Raw genomic sequence first — 14,626 nt, 5'->3', positions numbered from 1 at the left:
CCACACAAATGATTAGCTAAGACTAAGTCAGGCTTAGCTCTTTCTGAATACAACAGTAGGACAATGATGGAGGGAATTAGCAAGTTAGCATTAAGCTCTGCAAAAATAAAAAGGTTGCCTTTATAAACAAGCGGACAACAATAAAGTTCAACTCTTTGTTCCCTAAACCTTGTCTGACTGAAAATTGTTGGCAAAGCAAATCTAGCATTATGGTTTTATCTTAGCTCACTAAACAATAGTGCTAATATTGCCAACAATCATTGTGGTACCATGTCATTAGCATTTAACATGAACTGACAAACAAAGCATTGCCCAAATCCATATGGGCAAAATCTGGCAGCTATCTTGTTGTAATTAGGGATGCTGGTTCAAACTGGACCTTGCTCCATATCTAAATGAACAACAGGATCCCTGTTAGTGGCCACTGCTAGTTGCACCATCTGTCCAAATGATTCAGTCTGCAGCAAGTGATACAACGGTGACATTGTACCATTTAATGTCAGACATAATTAGTATTATTGTTGTTAATGGTACAAGATAATTGGGAGTTGGAGACCATATATGAACCTGACACCCTCTGGTGGTGCACCACAGGGTAATGAAGCTCTCAGTGCCCGGGACCAATGCCAGGCCAAAGACTGAGATCATCAGCTCATTCACGCCTGCTGATTGCACAACCAGACTTTTAGTTCCAGGAGTGAAGTTTTGAAGGGAAAGTGAAAGTTAATGGTAAACCAAACTGAATGGGTCAAAAAAACAAAAAAAAAACAACTGTTATTATTAACTCACCCTCATGTTGTTCCAAACCCATATGCTGTTATTTTTTTATTTTCCAGTGAGCCACAAAATGAGAATTTATTAGAATATTAACTCAGTTCTTTTCTAAACATAAAATAAAATGGTGTGTTGATGAAAATCAGTGCCAAATGCCTTGCTTCTCTCATATTTCCATGTGCATCTGATATTTGATTCAACAACTACAGTAGATGGATTTCAGCTTCAATTCTTATCTGTTCCTCATAAACAGCAATCACATTTTGACTTTGAATGAGTTGTGTGGAATAGTGTTATAAAGGTGTATTTTAGATTTTAACCTGCATTCAAATTTTTATTTATAATTTACAAATTACATAAAAAGCAACTTATCCTTTGATATAGCTTGAAATACAAATATTAAAAATATATGAAAAAAAGTGAGTGAGTGAAGTGACATTCAGCCAAGTATGGTGACCCATACTCAGAATATGTGCTCTGCATTTAACCCATCCAAAGTGCACACACACAGAGCAGTGAACACACACACACACACACTGTGAGCACACACCCGGAGCAGTGGGCAGCTATTTATGCGGCGGTGCCCGGGGAGCAGTTTGGGGTTCAATGCCTTGCTCAAGGGCACCTAAGTCATGGTATTGAAGGTGGGGGAGAACTGTACATGCACTCCCCCCACCCACAATTCCTGCCAGCCCGGGACTCGAACTCACAACCTTTCGATTGGGAGTCCAACTCTCTAACCATTAGGCCACGACTTCCCAATGTTGAATATGTTGAATATATATAAAAAAGCAACACCAAATTCAAGTGTTTAGTCAGTGAAAATAATTCCCTCTGCAACTTATCCTTTCATATATTTAGATTTTTAATTCTTATCTATTTAAAGATTTCCTGCTATAGACTTTGCAAGACAAAGCACTCATGAGTGAGATGAAACCACTATCTGGGAGGTCGCGGAGCAGCATATGTGTCGCCTGAAGGAAGTCAGCTGTGAGCTCCTTTACACAAGTTGCTTAAAGGCAGATCCACACTAATTGCAAATTCCCAATATTCAACACCCTTGTGTGTTAGTATATTGGTTAGAAGTTACTTTACCAAAAGTAAAGTAGTTACGTCAAGTAATGCTGTTACGCAGATTCCGGTCATGCTTACAGGCCTCAGAATAGACATCTTATCACCATTACAACTTTTAGTGATAGCAAAATTGGATAATCCACACAAAAGACACAGCCAATAATGGCTTTTATGAAATGTGCAATGTGCCATGTTATTAGTTAGAATGGTTAATTGCACAATTACTATATGGAGTTGAGTTGGATCAAAACAGGCATGTTTGATGTGAGATTTAATCTTGCTTACCCTTGATCACCCTTGAATCTCGAGGGTCTCCATTATCTTTGCTTGTACGTGGAGTGTCCTTGGAAATGAACAACACTTAACAGAAGAGACAGAGAACGACACAACGAAAAAAAGAGAATAAAAGACAGCCAGATGTGCACAAACACGTTTTGCTTCGAGGCATTCTCTCCTTAGATGGAAGGGCTGAAATTGAGAAGAACAACTGCATCTTCCAGGGACTGTCAGTGGAGTGTTTTATGTTGTGTTTGTGACTATGTGTGTGTTCTCTAATGATGGGCACCTTGAAGGTTTTGATTTGTGTTTCGTAAGAGAAGTAGCATTCGTAGGCGCAGGAGTTTTCTCATCATGGAACCTTTTACCTGAGGAGACAGACCAGTGTTTGGTCTAGCTGAATGTGAATGAGTATGTCTGGGTGTGAAACAGAGAAGAAAAAATAAGAGAGAGAGAGACAAAGGGCAGAACACAGATGGAGAGAGAAAAACGAGACAGATGTACTGGTAAAAAAAAAAGAGTGTCCTTAAATTGTAATGAAGCAAAACCCTAAAAGCACAAACAATATATTTGGATGAGTCAGTCAGCAGTGCAATACTTATTTACACAAAACATCATGTCAGAATCATGTCATGCCGATTACGATTCAGAAATGCTCTGAAGGCAACCTGCAGACAATAAGAAAAACAGTCAAGACTGTTAAAATAAGAATGGTTTATTAAGTTTCATTCTGGTAATTGTCATTCATGATTCGTTTACATGTTTGTAATCATTCTAAGGTAAACACGATTGGTACTGTTGTTTCCAACAATGATAACTGCTTTCGTTCTCGCCCGCCCCATTCTTACCAGCCGAAACTCTCACGCAAGCTTGAGTATTTAAATCCTACAAATGTGTATCTTAATGCATATGAAAATGCCAAAACTTTCATACGATTCCCTTGTAAAGTGCACACTCCTAAGACACATACGCAGACACATTTACATAGACATTCACTCTTGACATTATCTGCAGCGGTCTGAGGATCGCTTACGCATTCCATTACTGCACTGAAGCCCCGCCCTTTTTGAGAAACCCCTCCCTAAATGCCCCACCCACCAATATAGACAACAACAATCTCACACTGTCCTATAATGACTCTCCTTATGAAGAAAATGCACCTATTTCAATTGAGAGCAGAGGATGAGGATTTTTTTTTGTAACTACTGCATGAACTTGCTGGCACGTGAGCAGAAATAAAGGCGATGAAACAAACAAAAACCAACTAAATAATTTGGCATTAGCAAAGATGAGGAAAGTTCCCTCAAGAAAGCAGACAAAAAACTCACAAAGTTTTAAAAAAAGGATCAAATGATCAATAAATAACTCAATAAATTAAGTATATAAAGTAACATACTCAAAGAGCAGTTATATATGTATCATACAGTAAAAACTACTTCTGCATCGCAATTCATCGATATAAAACAGCGAATTGCAGTTTACTACTCAACCGCTCTTACAAAAACAGCCACTATGCTGATCAGTGGCAATCCAGTACCTCCCGATGATGACACGTACATATTATAGCAAATAGAAGTATATCTATCATCTACCGTTCATTCGGTCCGATTCTCTTTTGTTATGTGCACTACTTGATGACCAAACGTTTTCGGTCACACAATGTACAAAAATGATGGTCTTTGACCCGATCAACGTGCCTCTAGTTTCCAAGTTCAGCAATGGAACTAGGAAACTAGATGGAAAGCATTCGTGTTACAGCTTGCAGACGAGAGTCCAGCCCAGCAGCTAGCAGAAACATCAGCGGTGCCTTTCTGTGAACGATTCATAAGCCTGACACCTGAACTTAGTGACTGGCAAATGAGTTTTATTGATCTCTTCTGCAGAACTATCAATGACTGACACATATCGCAGTCACACAGGTATGGATTATGACAGAATGTTAAGACAGGATCAAAGGTCTCCAATACTCCTCCATTCCCCTCAGCTGAGATCCAGCGGTCAAAGCACTGACCACTACGATGCATTTGAGCTCATGTCAATCCCAAAATGTCCACTTCAAGAGCTGCCCCAGTCTGGATGGGTTCATTGAAGAAGAGAAAAGACCTAGCTAGAGGTAGAGACCTCACTGTCTAACCGGATTCACTTTTTTTTTTTTTTTTTTGAGAAGAGTGGACGTTCCATCACAAAGGCAAGTTCTGAAATCGATGCATGTCATCCTTATTCGTAAGGTCCAAAATTGTGGAGACAAAGGCCACTATTTGGGTGTGGTAGATCTACAATTAGCTCCCACGTTTAGGGCTCGACTAGTGGTTAATCTGTTCTGATTGGATAACCTCCCGCACAGGTTGAACAAAAGACGATCTTTTTCTTGGAGCGCACGGGACTGCTGGCTCAGAAATATCAGAGAGAGAGAGAGAGAGAGAGACGGTTGCTAGGACACGAGGAGAGCAGCGAGGAGAAGCGTCGCCACAGTGATTAACAGTCGGTCTCCAGACGGACTGCTGCCACTGACACTCTTCTCCAGTTTAGGGATCTCAGGGTTAAACTCGTCTGAGAGAGAGAAAGAGAGATCAAAGAAAGAAAGAAAGAAAGAAAGAAAGAAAGAAAGAAAGAAGGAAAAATGTTAGTGAGCATCAAAAACCTTTTTTTAAAAGTTTACAAAACTATACAACTTGCCTTTTAAATTAAATTAATGTTGAACATTCTATTCAATGAATCCTGAAGTATCTTGGTTTCCACCAAAATATGAAGCATTGATAATAAGAAATGTTTCTTGAGCAGCAAATCAGCATTTCAAAATGCTTTGTGAAGGATCATGTGACACTGAACTCTTACTGACTCCAAACTTTTGACTCCAAATGTGATTTTATAGCCTACAGTATGATTTTATTTCTTATTTCAAACTTTCTCACAATTACTGCTTTTTTGTTGAACCCAAAGGTGGAAACCAATACCACATCGATAGTCTAATTGAAATGTTTCAAAAACAAAACTAACAATATTCCATTATGTTTGATAAGACTAAAGAAATATATATTGCAAAAAGACTTTGACATCATACAGATATGTATATACAAATCTCAATGAGCAATGGTTAAATGTAGCTGTTTATTTCTATTTCCATCAAGTTAGGCTAATCTTATCAGCAGGGTATTCAAGAGAAAGGTTGGAAATGATTGAAAAAAGAGTGAGGGAATGAGAATGTGATGGGAACATCACTCTAGACTGGAATCAAACCTGCATACCTCACATGAGCACCATGGCTCAGAGTCAAGAACACATGCATTTACCAATAAGCCACAGCAACCAAAGGAAAAAAAGGTGTACCTTAAAGTTAGATGTTGACATAGATGCTAAATTATCACCTACTAAACATCAGCAAACGACAAAAGGGAGCAGGGGAAATAATGATTCCTCTATGAGTAATGTCATTACCTACAGCAACTGTAATGGTTTCCCCACAGTCTTCTCCAAATATAAAGAAGATAAAACTCATCCATTCATTTTCTGTATTATTACTGGCCCCAAAGCTCTATAACATTCTACAAGGGTTATTGATGATGAAAATAATCACTTAGAAAGAGAGAGACCGAGAAAAGAGGAAATAAAAGCAGCAGAGAGGAGGAGAGATAGTGAGAGAGAAATCTTATCTATTAAAACAGGAGATGTAATTGTAGAGAGAAGACTGGGAAGGATATCAGACAGAAATAAACAAAGAATGTGTGACATTTCTTATCTGCAGCAGCCATGCTGGATGTTGATAAAGGAACGCTCGGGCCGTTAGAGGTTAAACAGTCTGCTGTGATAACAGACGTGAGTGAACATAGACACACAGCTCAATGGACATATCAGCACAGCCGGGTCAACACATTATGGAAATGTCTGCAATTTGTTATTTTGATGCTCGCAGCTGAAAAATTCAACTGGACTGGTTCTGCTCTGCGTGCGACAAAGTAGGATGTGTTCCTGGATCAACATCTTTTGCTAGGTCTGGAACAACATTCCTGTCAAAAAAAAAATATAGATTTATATATATTTCTTTATTATATATACCCTAATTAGTTTTGCTGAAGGACACAGATTTGACGTTGGACAACAAGTGCTGATCCAACACTGTACCAGAACTGTTTAAAGTGCAAAAGCAAACAAGAATGTTCTAACTGTGAATCCAAGCCGCATTGTTTATTTTACACCTTTTACTGGGACGGGACAGGTTGTGTCAATTCAGCACAAAATGGCTGATGGATTGACTAGTTTAAATTTTCTGTAAAAAAGTTTACATTTTTACTGAATTTTTTACAATATGATTTTATTTCTTATTTCAAACTTTCTCACAATTACTGCTTTTATGTTGTACTCTTGAGGTGGAAACCAATACCACATCGATAGTCTAATTGAGTAGCCAGTTGTCCTCATTTTTGTGCTAATCTTGTGATACTGCATACAAAAATGCTGGATGGACACCAATATGCTTTTTGTCCATTGTTTTTTAAACTTCTATGACCACATAACAATAAGCAAAATCAATAATGTGGCATGGGCTGCACAGGAAAATATGAAGCATTATTTGCCAGTGTAAAACCACAATTATTGGGCTCACAACAATGGTCAAAAGGGTGAAAAAAAATAAACTAAAACCTAAGCGATCCATGGTCTGATTCCACACACTAGTACTGGCTAGGATTTCTAAACTGTCTAAAACTTCTGGGTTTTGGCTTTGTTTTGCTATTGTTTTCATACTTGCTGAAGGTAATGACTGAAAAGTCATTTGAGAAATAGTGTGAAGTCTTTTTACATAATTGACCAATGGAGGTGTGCAAGAAGGTGGAATCTTCAGAGAACGATTAAAGCAATGCAAATACATGCATATATGGGGACTGTAGACAGCATATTAAAAAAAAACACATCTTGGAAAAAAAGCCTGTATGGTCCCCCGACCACTTGCCAATCATTTATAGGTATGTCTACAGCAGCCTTTTAGCCAAATAAAGAGGATAAAGCCACAAAAAAAAAAAAAAAATTCTTTATCTTTTAGCTGTTTCACCTTTTTGGCTGAAACTAGCGCTCAACCTCTTTCCCTGTGACTTGGCAAGAAACATCAGGTCTCCTTGGTCTCTAAGGCAGTGTTAAACATTGGAAGTCTTTTGAGAATAGAATGATTATCCTTTGCTTTTTTGACATCCGTAACCTTATCTTATCATTTCCGTTTCATTGAGTAAAATCCCTGACTGGAACGCACTATATAATGTGTGCTCTGCACAGACTTAAGCAGAATGAATGTTTTAATGCAGAGTCAGTCAGCACAAATGATGGTATTATGGAGCTGTTGACAGAAAACAAAGTAAAACTTGCTTTCCAAGACTGCTACACATGCCATTTTTTTCTTATAACAGGGTGGATGACCTGTCAGCAATGTGTGTTTTTTTTTTTTTATATATACGTTTTAGGAAAGTGAACATGATGACAGCTTTAGAAGCAGGAGGGTCTACCTACAAACAGAGGGTAATTTGTTCATGTGGTTTGTGTGTTTCATAAATGGATACAAGAATCAGTTTCCATTTTAATGGCCTGTGCACACACACACACACACACACAGACCTACTGCTAGAGTGCTTTTGGATGCCTAGGGCAGTGTAAAGTGCCAGCTATTTGTTTTGTTATGTGTTTTGTCAAGAGCATATGGACGTTGAGCCAAGCTGTGCATCCTGCAGTGTGTCCGGATGATCCTTCCTGTGAAACTGATGTGAACTTGAGTTTCTGGGTATTTGCTAGACGTACATTTCAGATGCATTCATAATGGTCACTGAACATTTACAGCTCGATTTCTCAGAATAAATATAATACTTGAGGGAGGACGAGGGAGGAAAAATTGAGAGAATGAATAAATGCATTCATTTTTTTGTTACTGATCATCCCCTGGTCACAGGACGTTATCTGGCCTAATGGTCATCCTGGCTTTTATGAGGAATTTCAGATGCTCACGAGACAGATTAAAACACACATATTTCTGAGAGCAAATGACCATTTGTGTTAAATACTAAATGCCAATGTGTGTGCAGGTTTCACATGTTTGTGTGTGTTTACTTACCAATGTCATGTAGTTTGGGTGTGACAGTGTAGTCAGGTGGACTCTGGTTAGAGTCGTCATCTGCATTAGAGGCTGGAGTAGAGAAAACACATGATCTGAGTGTAGACAGTGGCCCCAAAGAATATTTGGACACTTGAGGCATTGTTCACCCCAAAATGAAAATCGTCTTAACATTTACTCAACCTCAGGCCATTCAGGATATACATGAGTTTGTGTCTTTATCAGAACAGATAAATGTAGCATTACATCACTTGCTCACCAATGGATCCTCTGCAGTGAATGGGTGCCGTCAGAATGAGTGTCCAAACAGCTGATAAAAACGTCACAATAATCCACAGGTAATCCACACAACTCCATCAACTAAACTCGTGAAACGAAAAGCTGCGTTTGTAATAAACAAATTCGTCATGAGATGTTTTTAAATTCAAACGAGTCCTATTATTCGTAATATTCATTTCATGAGTCATTTCATCTGAATCAGGAGAGATATATGTACAAATCAATCATATTTAACATGTGAAAAATAGTCAAAAATCAGTTCTAAACAAATACGCCAGTGGGTTTTGTTGGTTTGAGAGCAAAAGGGATGTACTATTTTCATTGGAAGAAGTTTTATTACAGATTACAGCCAGAAGAAATTGTTTAATAAGCCTCACTGATGGATTTGTTTATTTCAAACAAGCAAACTTCACCAGACATTAATTGATGGACGGGAATCATGTGGATTACTTGTGGATTATTGTGATGTTTTTATCAGCTGTTTGAACTCTCATTCTGATGGCACCCATTCACTACAAGTGATCCATTGGTGAGCAAGTGACGTAATGCTAAACTTCCCCAAATCTGTTTCTATAAAGAGACTGTTCAGGTTGCTCTTTATTTTAAGGTCCAATTTTCGCTATTAATTAAATATTAACAGTGACTTTTGACTTTCCTTTTGAAATTCCTAATTCCCTGCTTAGTAAGGTAGTTAGTAAGTTTAGGTATTGGGTACATTTAGGGGTGTATTTTACAGTCATGCAGTGTGCTTTATAAGTATTAATAAATAGCCAGTGTGCAAGTATTATGCTTGATTATAAGCAACTAGGTCAGTGTGACTTGGTCCCTACAATAAAATGTTACCAATTATAATTTTTCGGTGAACAATTCTTTTAAATATGTATGAATGTCCTTGTGTTAAATAACAAAACAACAACAATAAAATCACGGTAAATTGTAGAAGCTCGAACAAGTGATGCATAAGCTCTGTATTTAGATAATAAATTACATACACTTTGCATTAAAAAAAGCTTGCCGTAGAAGTTTTTCTTTGTATTATAAATAAATAAATAAATACATTTATGAGAATTGTTGAATAGAGGGAATTAGGGCAAATATTTTCTAGCTTTATAGTATATTCTTATAATACTCTAAGAAAACAAAAAAACTTGCTTATTACAAGGTGCATACATTTACTGCCTTAATATGGAGTTTACATTTTTTAACTGAATTCACATTTTCTCGCTATTCCATAATTATACACATAACTCATTCAAAATTGAAATGATAATACACGGTACAGTATGTAAACACAAAGTATTTACAAAAACATACACATATGTAACTGAGAATTATCAGTGATTAATGTACAGTAAATAAACTTGTGTTGTGATATTTGTTATGATATCAAAGAAAAAGAAAGCAAAGAGTAACAAGATGAACTGAAAGAGAGAGTAGCAGATGAGAGGAGCTCTCAACACATGGCTGTGATCAAAGAGGCCACAGAACGTGTTCAAGCATCAAGTTCTGAAAATAGTTTGCTCACACACAAACACACATTAAACCCATCATCATGACCTCCTCTTGTGGTTTGCATGCTTTTTGTTTCTGCGTGTGTGTGATGTCGCTCACCTGTAGAACAGCAGACGAACACCCGCAGTCTTAAACAGCTGTGTCCGTGGTGATGGATTGGTGTAGCTGCAACAACACATGACAGCACAAACATTAACCTACTGCCACCTACTGGACAATTACATGCACTGACATCACTTTTAGGATCTGAATGCAATACTAACTAACTACACAACCTCACGTTCTTCCAACTTGTTAAAGTTTCTTTCTTCTGTTAAACCCAGAAGAAGATATTTTGAAGAATTTTGTTAACCAAAAAGTTCCTGGTAGCCACAGACATCCATAGTATTTTTCCCTACTATGGAAGTCAATGGGTACCAGAAACTTGTTGGAACAACTTTGAGTGTAAATGATGACAAAATGAAGACAACTTGTGGGTAAATGATGGCAGAAATATTTTGTGACCATTTCTGTCCCTACTCAAGTTGTTAACTTGAATTAAACAAGTTTTTTTTTGCTACTGTACCTTTAAATCTTCCTTACGTACGTAAATGAGCACAGAATAACTAACATAAGTGAAAGTGAAGTCAAAGTGAAGTGACATTCAGCCAAGTATGGTGACCCATACTCAGAATTTGTGCTCTGCATTTAACCCATCCGAAATGCACACACACAGAGCAGTGAACACACACACACACACACTGTGAACACACACCCGGAGCAGTGGGCAGCCATTTATGCTGCGGCGCCCGGGGAGCAGTTGGGGGTTCGATGCCTTGCTCAAGGGCACCTAAGTCGTGGTATTGAAGGTGGAGAGAGAGCTGTTCATGCACTATCCCCACCTACAATTCCGTCCGGCCCGAGACTAGAACCCACAACCCTTCAATTGGGAGTCCAACCCTCTAACCATTAGGCCACGACTTCCCCCCATAGCATATGAATAGAGTAGCAAACTGGTTTAAAGTGTCTCTACGCTTTATTTCAAAAGAGCAAAGCAAATGATACAGTCCCTTTAAGGTATCCAAGGTAAAGCTCCTTCTGCTGAGATAAAACACTAAATAAATAACATTGATCTAAACAGATACGGTGTACGTTTATTAAATTATCAATTTCCACAAGCTGCAGATACCATCTGTGATTTATGAATTGGCCCCAAATGAACTCCCCTGAGCTCAGACAAGGAAACGTTTCCTGTATTCAGGTTTATATACACATGGGCCACGTTATCATAGAAATGTTTGAGTGTGATACCATTTTTCACTACCAAATAGTTGTCATGCTATCGCTAATAACCTGCCTACAGACTGCACTAATGAAGACGACTATTAGCATTAGGTGGGACATGCATCAGAAAATCATCATTAGCAATGCTCTATTAACACTCGGTTTATAGCCTGCATTAAAAAAGTTTTCAATCAAAACGAGTGCGCCCTAATTGGTAGTGATTGACCCAAATGCCAGAAAGACTGATGATCGGTGGCTACTCATAACGCCCATATCCCGATAACAAGCTCCTCTGGATGACGAAGCCGTCCCTTTTTCACCAACAAAGTAGTTTTGAGAGCAAATGGACTGCTGCGAGAGATGCATTTGTGCCTGTCCTCGTGAGCTTTTTTTATTCTCAGTTGTGATTTGGTAAATGAATGAAACATGGTTGTTTGAAATAACTCGCCGCCTTGCTTCAAACCACTGCTTCGTAATAATAAAGCCTTTTAAAGACGATCACGGGGGTCACAAATTGTTTTCTTCACAAGTTTCTTTTGTTAACCACATCTGTATGACTTATCTGTAACCGTAAACATAATGACCCTCACGCAGAAAGTTCTCACTCCTTTTATTCCTAACTCAAAAAACTCCACGACAGGAAGTGCCATGATTGGCTCGGCACTACAATCGCCACATCATGAGGGAGGATCCTGCCAAGGCACTTCTGCTAACAATGTCCCCTTGAACAAAGCACTAAACCTCCATATGCTCAGCAGTATGCCTATCCCTGTGTAATAACCTTTTCTGTCAGTGGAGTTTAGATAAAGTAAGCTTATTGCAACCTGCAACTTGCCAGCTAAAGAACACTTTAAAGGATGATTATGTTAAATACAAGTTAAGCACTATGAACAGCATCTGTGGCATGCAATTTCGACTTGCACCTGAGTTTGTTGACAGAATTCCTTTTGTAATTGTGCAAACGTTTGCCCCAGATAATTCTACTGTTTGCTTGTTTTTACAAACTGAGGAGCAAGTCTGAAGTATTTTCTATAATAGCGTGCCACCAGATTTCCATCCACATACTCTTATGCAAATACAGGGATGCTGCATAAAAAATTGTGAATAGAAGCATTAAGCATTCCTCTTTTCTTATATTTGCAGAATGTGCACACAAACATACTTTACAAACTTTTTAGTTAGAAAACAATCTTCATAAACATTTAACTGCACCCCAATTGCTGAATAAATTCCCCAACGTGTGTCAAAAATAAAAGAGACTTGAGTCATGTGACTTATTAATTTACTCACAGTTGGCTAGTATCACTTTCCAAAATGTTCTAGTATGCTGCTGTTTAAGGCATGAAGCATCTGCCTAAGATTGCTAGCAAAGATTAAATTCTACAATGTGTGATTTATAATGTTTTATAAAAAAGAAAAAAGGGCTTCTGCAACGGCTCTAATTTACATTTCTATTTTGAGCAAATTTCCCCAAAATGGGGGATTTTTCTTCTCTTTGAAGGCAATTTGAAAAGTTGCTTTACTTGCAAAACTTTTTGAAAAAAAAAAAAAAAAAAACTTGGTTACTTTCATATTTGGCTGGTCATGTGAATATACTAGCAGGGTTATTATTATATTTTATTAACTAACAGAAAAAAAAACTGAAATAGAATAAATGTTAATTGAAATTAAATCAAATATAAAAAAAATGCTTTTGGTTACTTAATGTAACCTTGATTGCCGGAGATAAGGGAACGGGTGTTATGTATGGGTAAACTCCTTTTTTTCCCCGTTCTGCTGAAGCCTGATTTGTTCAAGTTTGTGTAGCTGCACAAACCAATGGCGCTTCAACCTGCCAGAAGGGGTGGGACTGACCGCTATATAAGTCGGCCAGTAGCGCCATCCATCAGATCAAATTGACTGAAGTGACGATCATCGATTTCATGCAGCTTGTACATGTACAAGTGACATAACGAGAGTGGACATTCGAAAGGGAATGCTTTCAGTTACTTATCATAACCTCGGTTCCCTGAGATAAGGGAACGAGCATTATGTCACTTGGTATGGGAACGAATAAAATCACGCCAACAATACAAGCAACAATCACATGCTGCTACAATCACATGAGCCCAGTGTTAGAGCACTACTAAGGGCCCTAAGGGACTTGGGAATTATCTCGCCCCAAGCTTAGCAGAGGGCATGAGAAACCAATTCCCACACGGAAGGTTGCACAGATGGAATCCACGCCTGCAGGGCGGGGATGTCTAAGTTATAGAATCTGTCAAAAGTGGATATGCCGCTGGACCACGCCCATGAGGAGGCCATTCCCCTTGTGGAGTGGGCTCTCACACCAATAGGACATTCCAATCCTTCTGATGTGTAAGCACGAGCTATTGCATCAACAATCCAGAGAGACAGTCTTTGCTTGGTAACTGGCAGACCCTTCTGATGGCCTCCAAAGCATACAAACAGTTGTTCAGACTGCCTGAACAGTTTAGAACATTCCACATAGACTCTCAGAGCCCTAACAGGGCAGAGAGTGTTCGATCCCTGCTCGCCGTCTGCAGAGGGAAGCGCACAGTCTGAGGGCGAGGAGGATTCAGTGTCCTCGTGCCTTCAGAAATGTAATGACCAAGTTGTTTCTGCCTATTGGTCCTGCTGATCGCCTGCGCTGTGGCCTTTGTAGCACGCAAAGCTATATCTTTTGCTGTATGCAGCTTCTCAAAAGCCTCCTGGTGCTCTTGGTGCTCTTGGCCAGACTCGTCCAAAACATTTGAAGGATCACCACTGTATACAGTGTGAAACCAGACTGTCCGGCTGCTGCATAAGCCCTATGGGCGATGGCCGAGGTGGCCCTGTAGGGCTTAGATTGATGCGCTGGATGGCCCTTTAAGCCGAGGGCAGATGGTGGGTTTGGCGTACCCTCTTTCGTCAGTGCCGTTAACAGTGGTGAGAGCTACTGCAGTCGAGGGGTTTACCTGTGCCGAATAGGGGCACCATGTCTTGGTAAGCTCATCGTTCCAAGTACGGGGCTCAGCGCTGGTGAGAGGATTGCTGGGGGGACTCACTCAGGAACCAGGAACCACTCATCTAATAAACCATGGGTGGGCTCGTCCAGAACTGACCGCTTGAGACCCAGATCCTCCAAAGCCTTTGTGAGGACGTGGATAAGCTCCGTGTCTTGCTTCGGCTTCAGCACCTGAGGGGGAGAGGTTGCTTCGGGCTCCTCGTCGGAATTGCTCCATTCCTCCGTTTCTGATGCCGCCAATGACACAGAATTGGCGGCAGTGACATTGTCAATAATAATGTCCTCTTCTGAGGCGCTGAATGAGACCAGTCCGCTCGCAGTTGAAGAGGGGCGCTGGTCCTCACTCACTTGTG

General features: G+C 39.3%; 1 protein-coding gene across 1 annotated transcript in view; it reads right to left on the bottom strand.

The window, feature by feature from the left end:
* Positions 1–2,829: 2,829 nt before the first annotated feature.
* Positions 2,830–14,626, bottom strand: part of efna3a (ephrin-A3a) — an 89,480-nt gene continuing 77,683 nt past the window's right edge. Inside the window, exons 3-5 of the mRNA XM_026289783.1 lie at positions 10,103–10,168; positions 8,213–8,284; positions 2,830–4,674 (exon numbers count right to left, since the gene is read on the bottom strand). Coding sequence (XP_026145568.1) covers positions 4,556–4,674; positions 8,213–8,284; positions 10,103–10,168 — 257 coding nt within the window. The 3' untranslated portion in view covers positions 2,830–4,555. The remainder of the gene's footprint in view (positions 4,675–8,212; positions 8,285–10,102; positions 10,169–14,626) is intronic.

This window comes from Carassius auratus, chromosome 19 (genome assembly GCF_003368295.1).
Source record: "Carassius auratus strain Wakin chromosome 19, ASM336829v1, whole genome shotgun sequence".
In the NCBI taxonomy this organism is placed as follows: Eukaryota; Metazoa; Chordata; class Actinopteri; order Cypriniformes; family Cyprinidae; genus Carassius; species Carassius auratus.
Note: the sequence above shows the minus strand (reverse complement) of the source record. Positions and strands in the feature narration are given on the sequence as shown.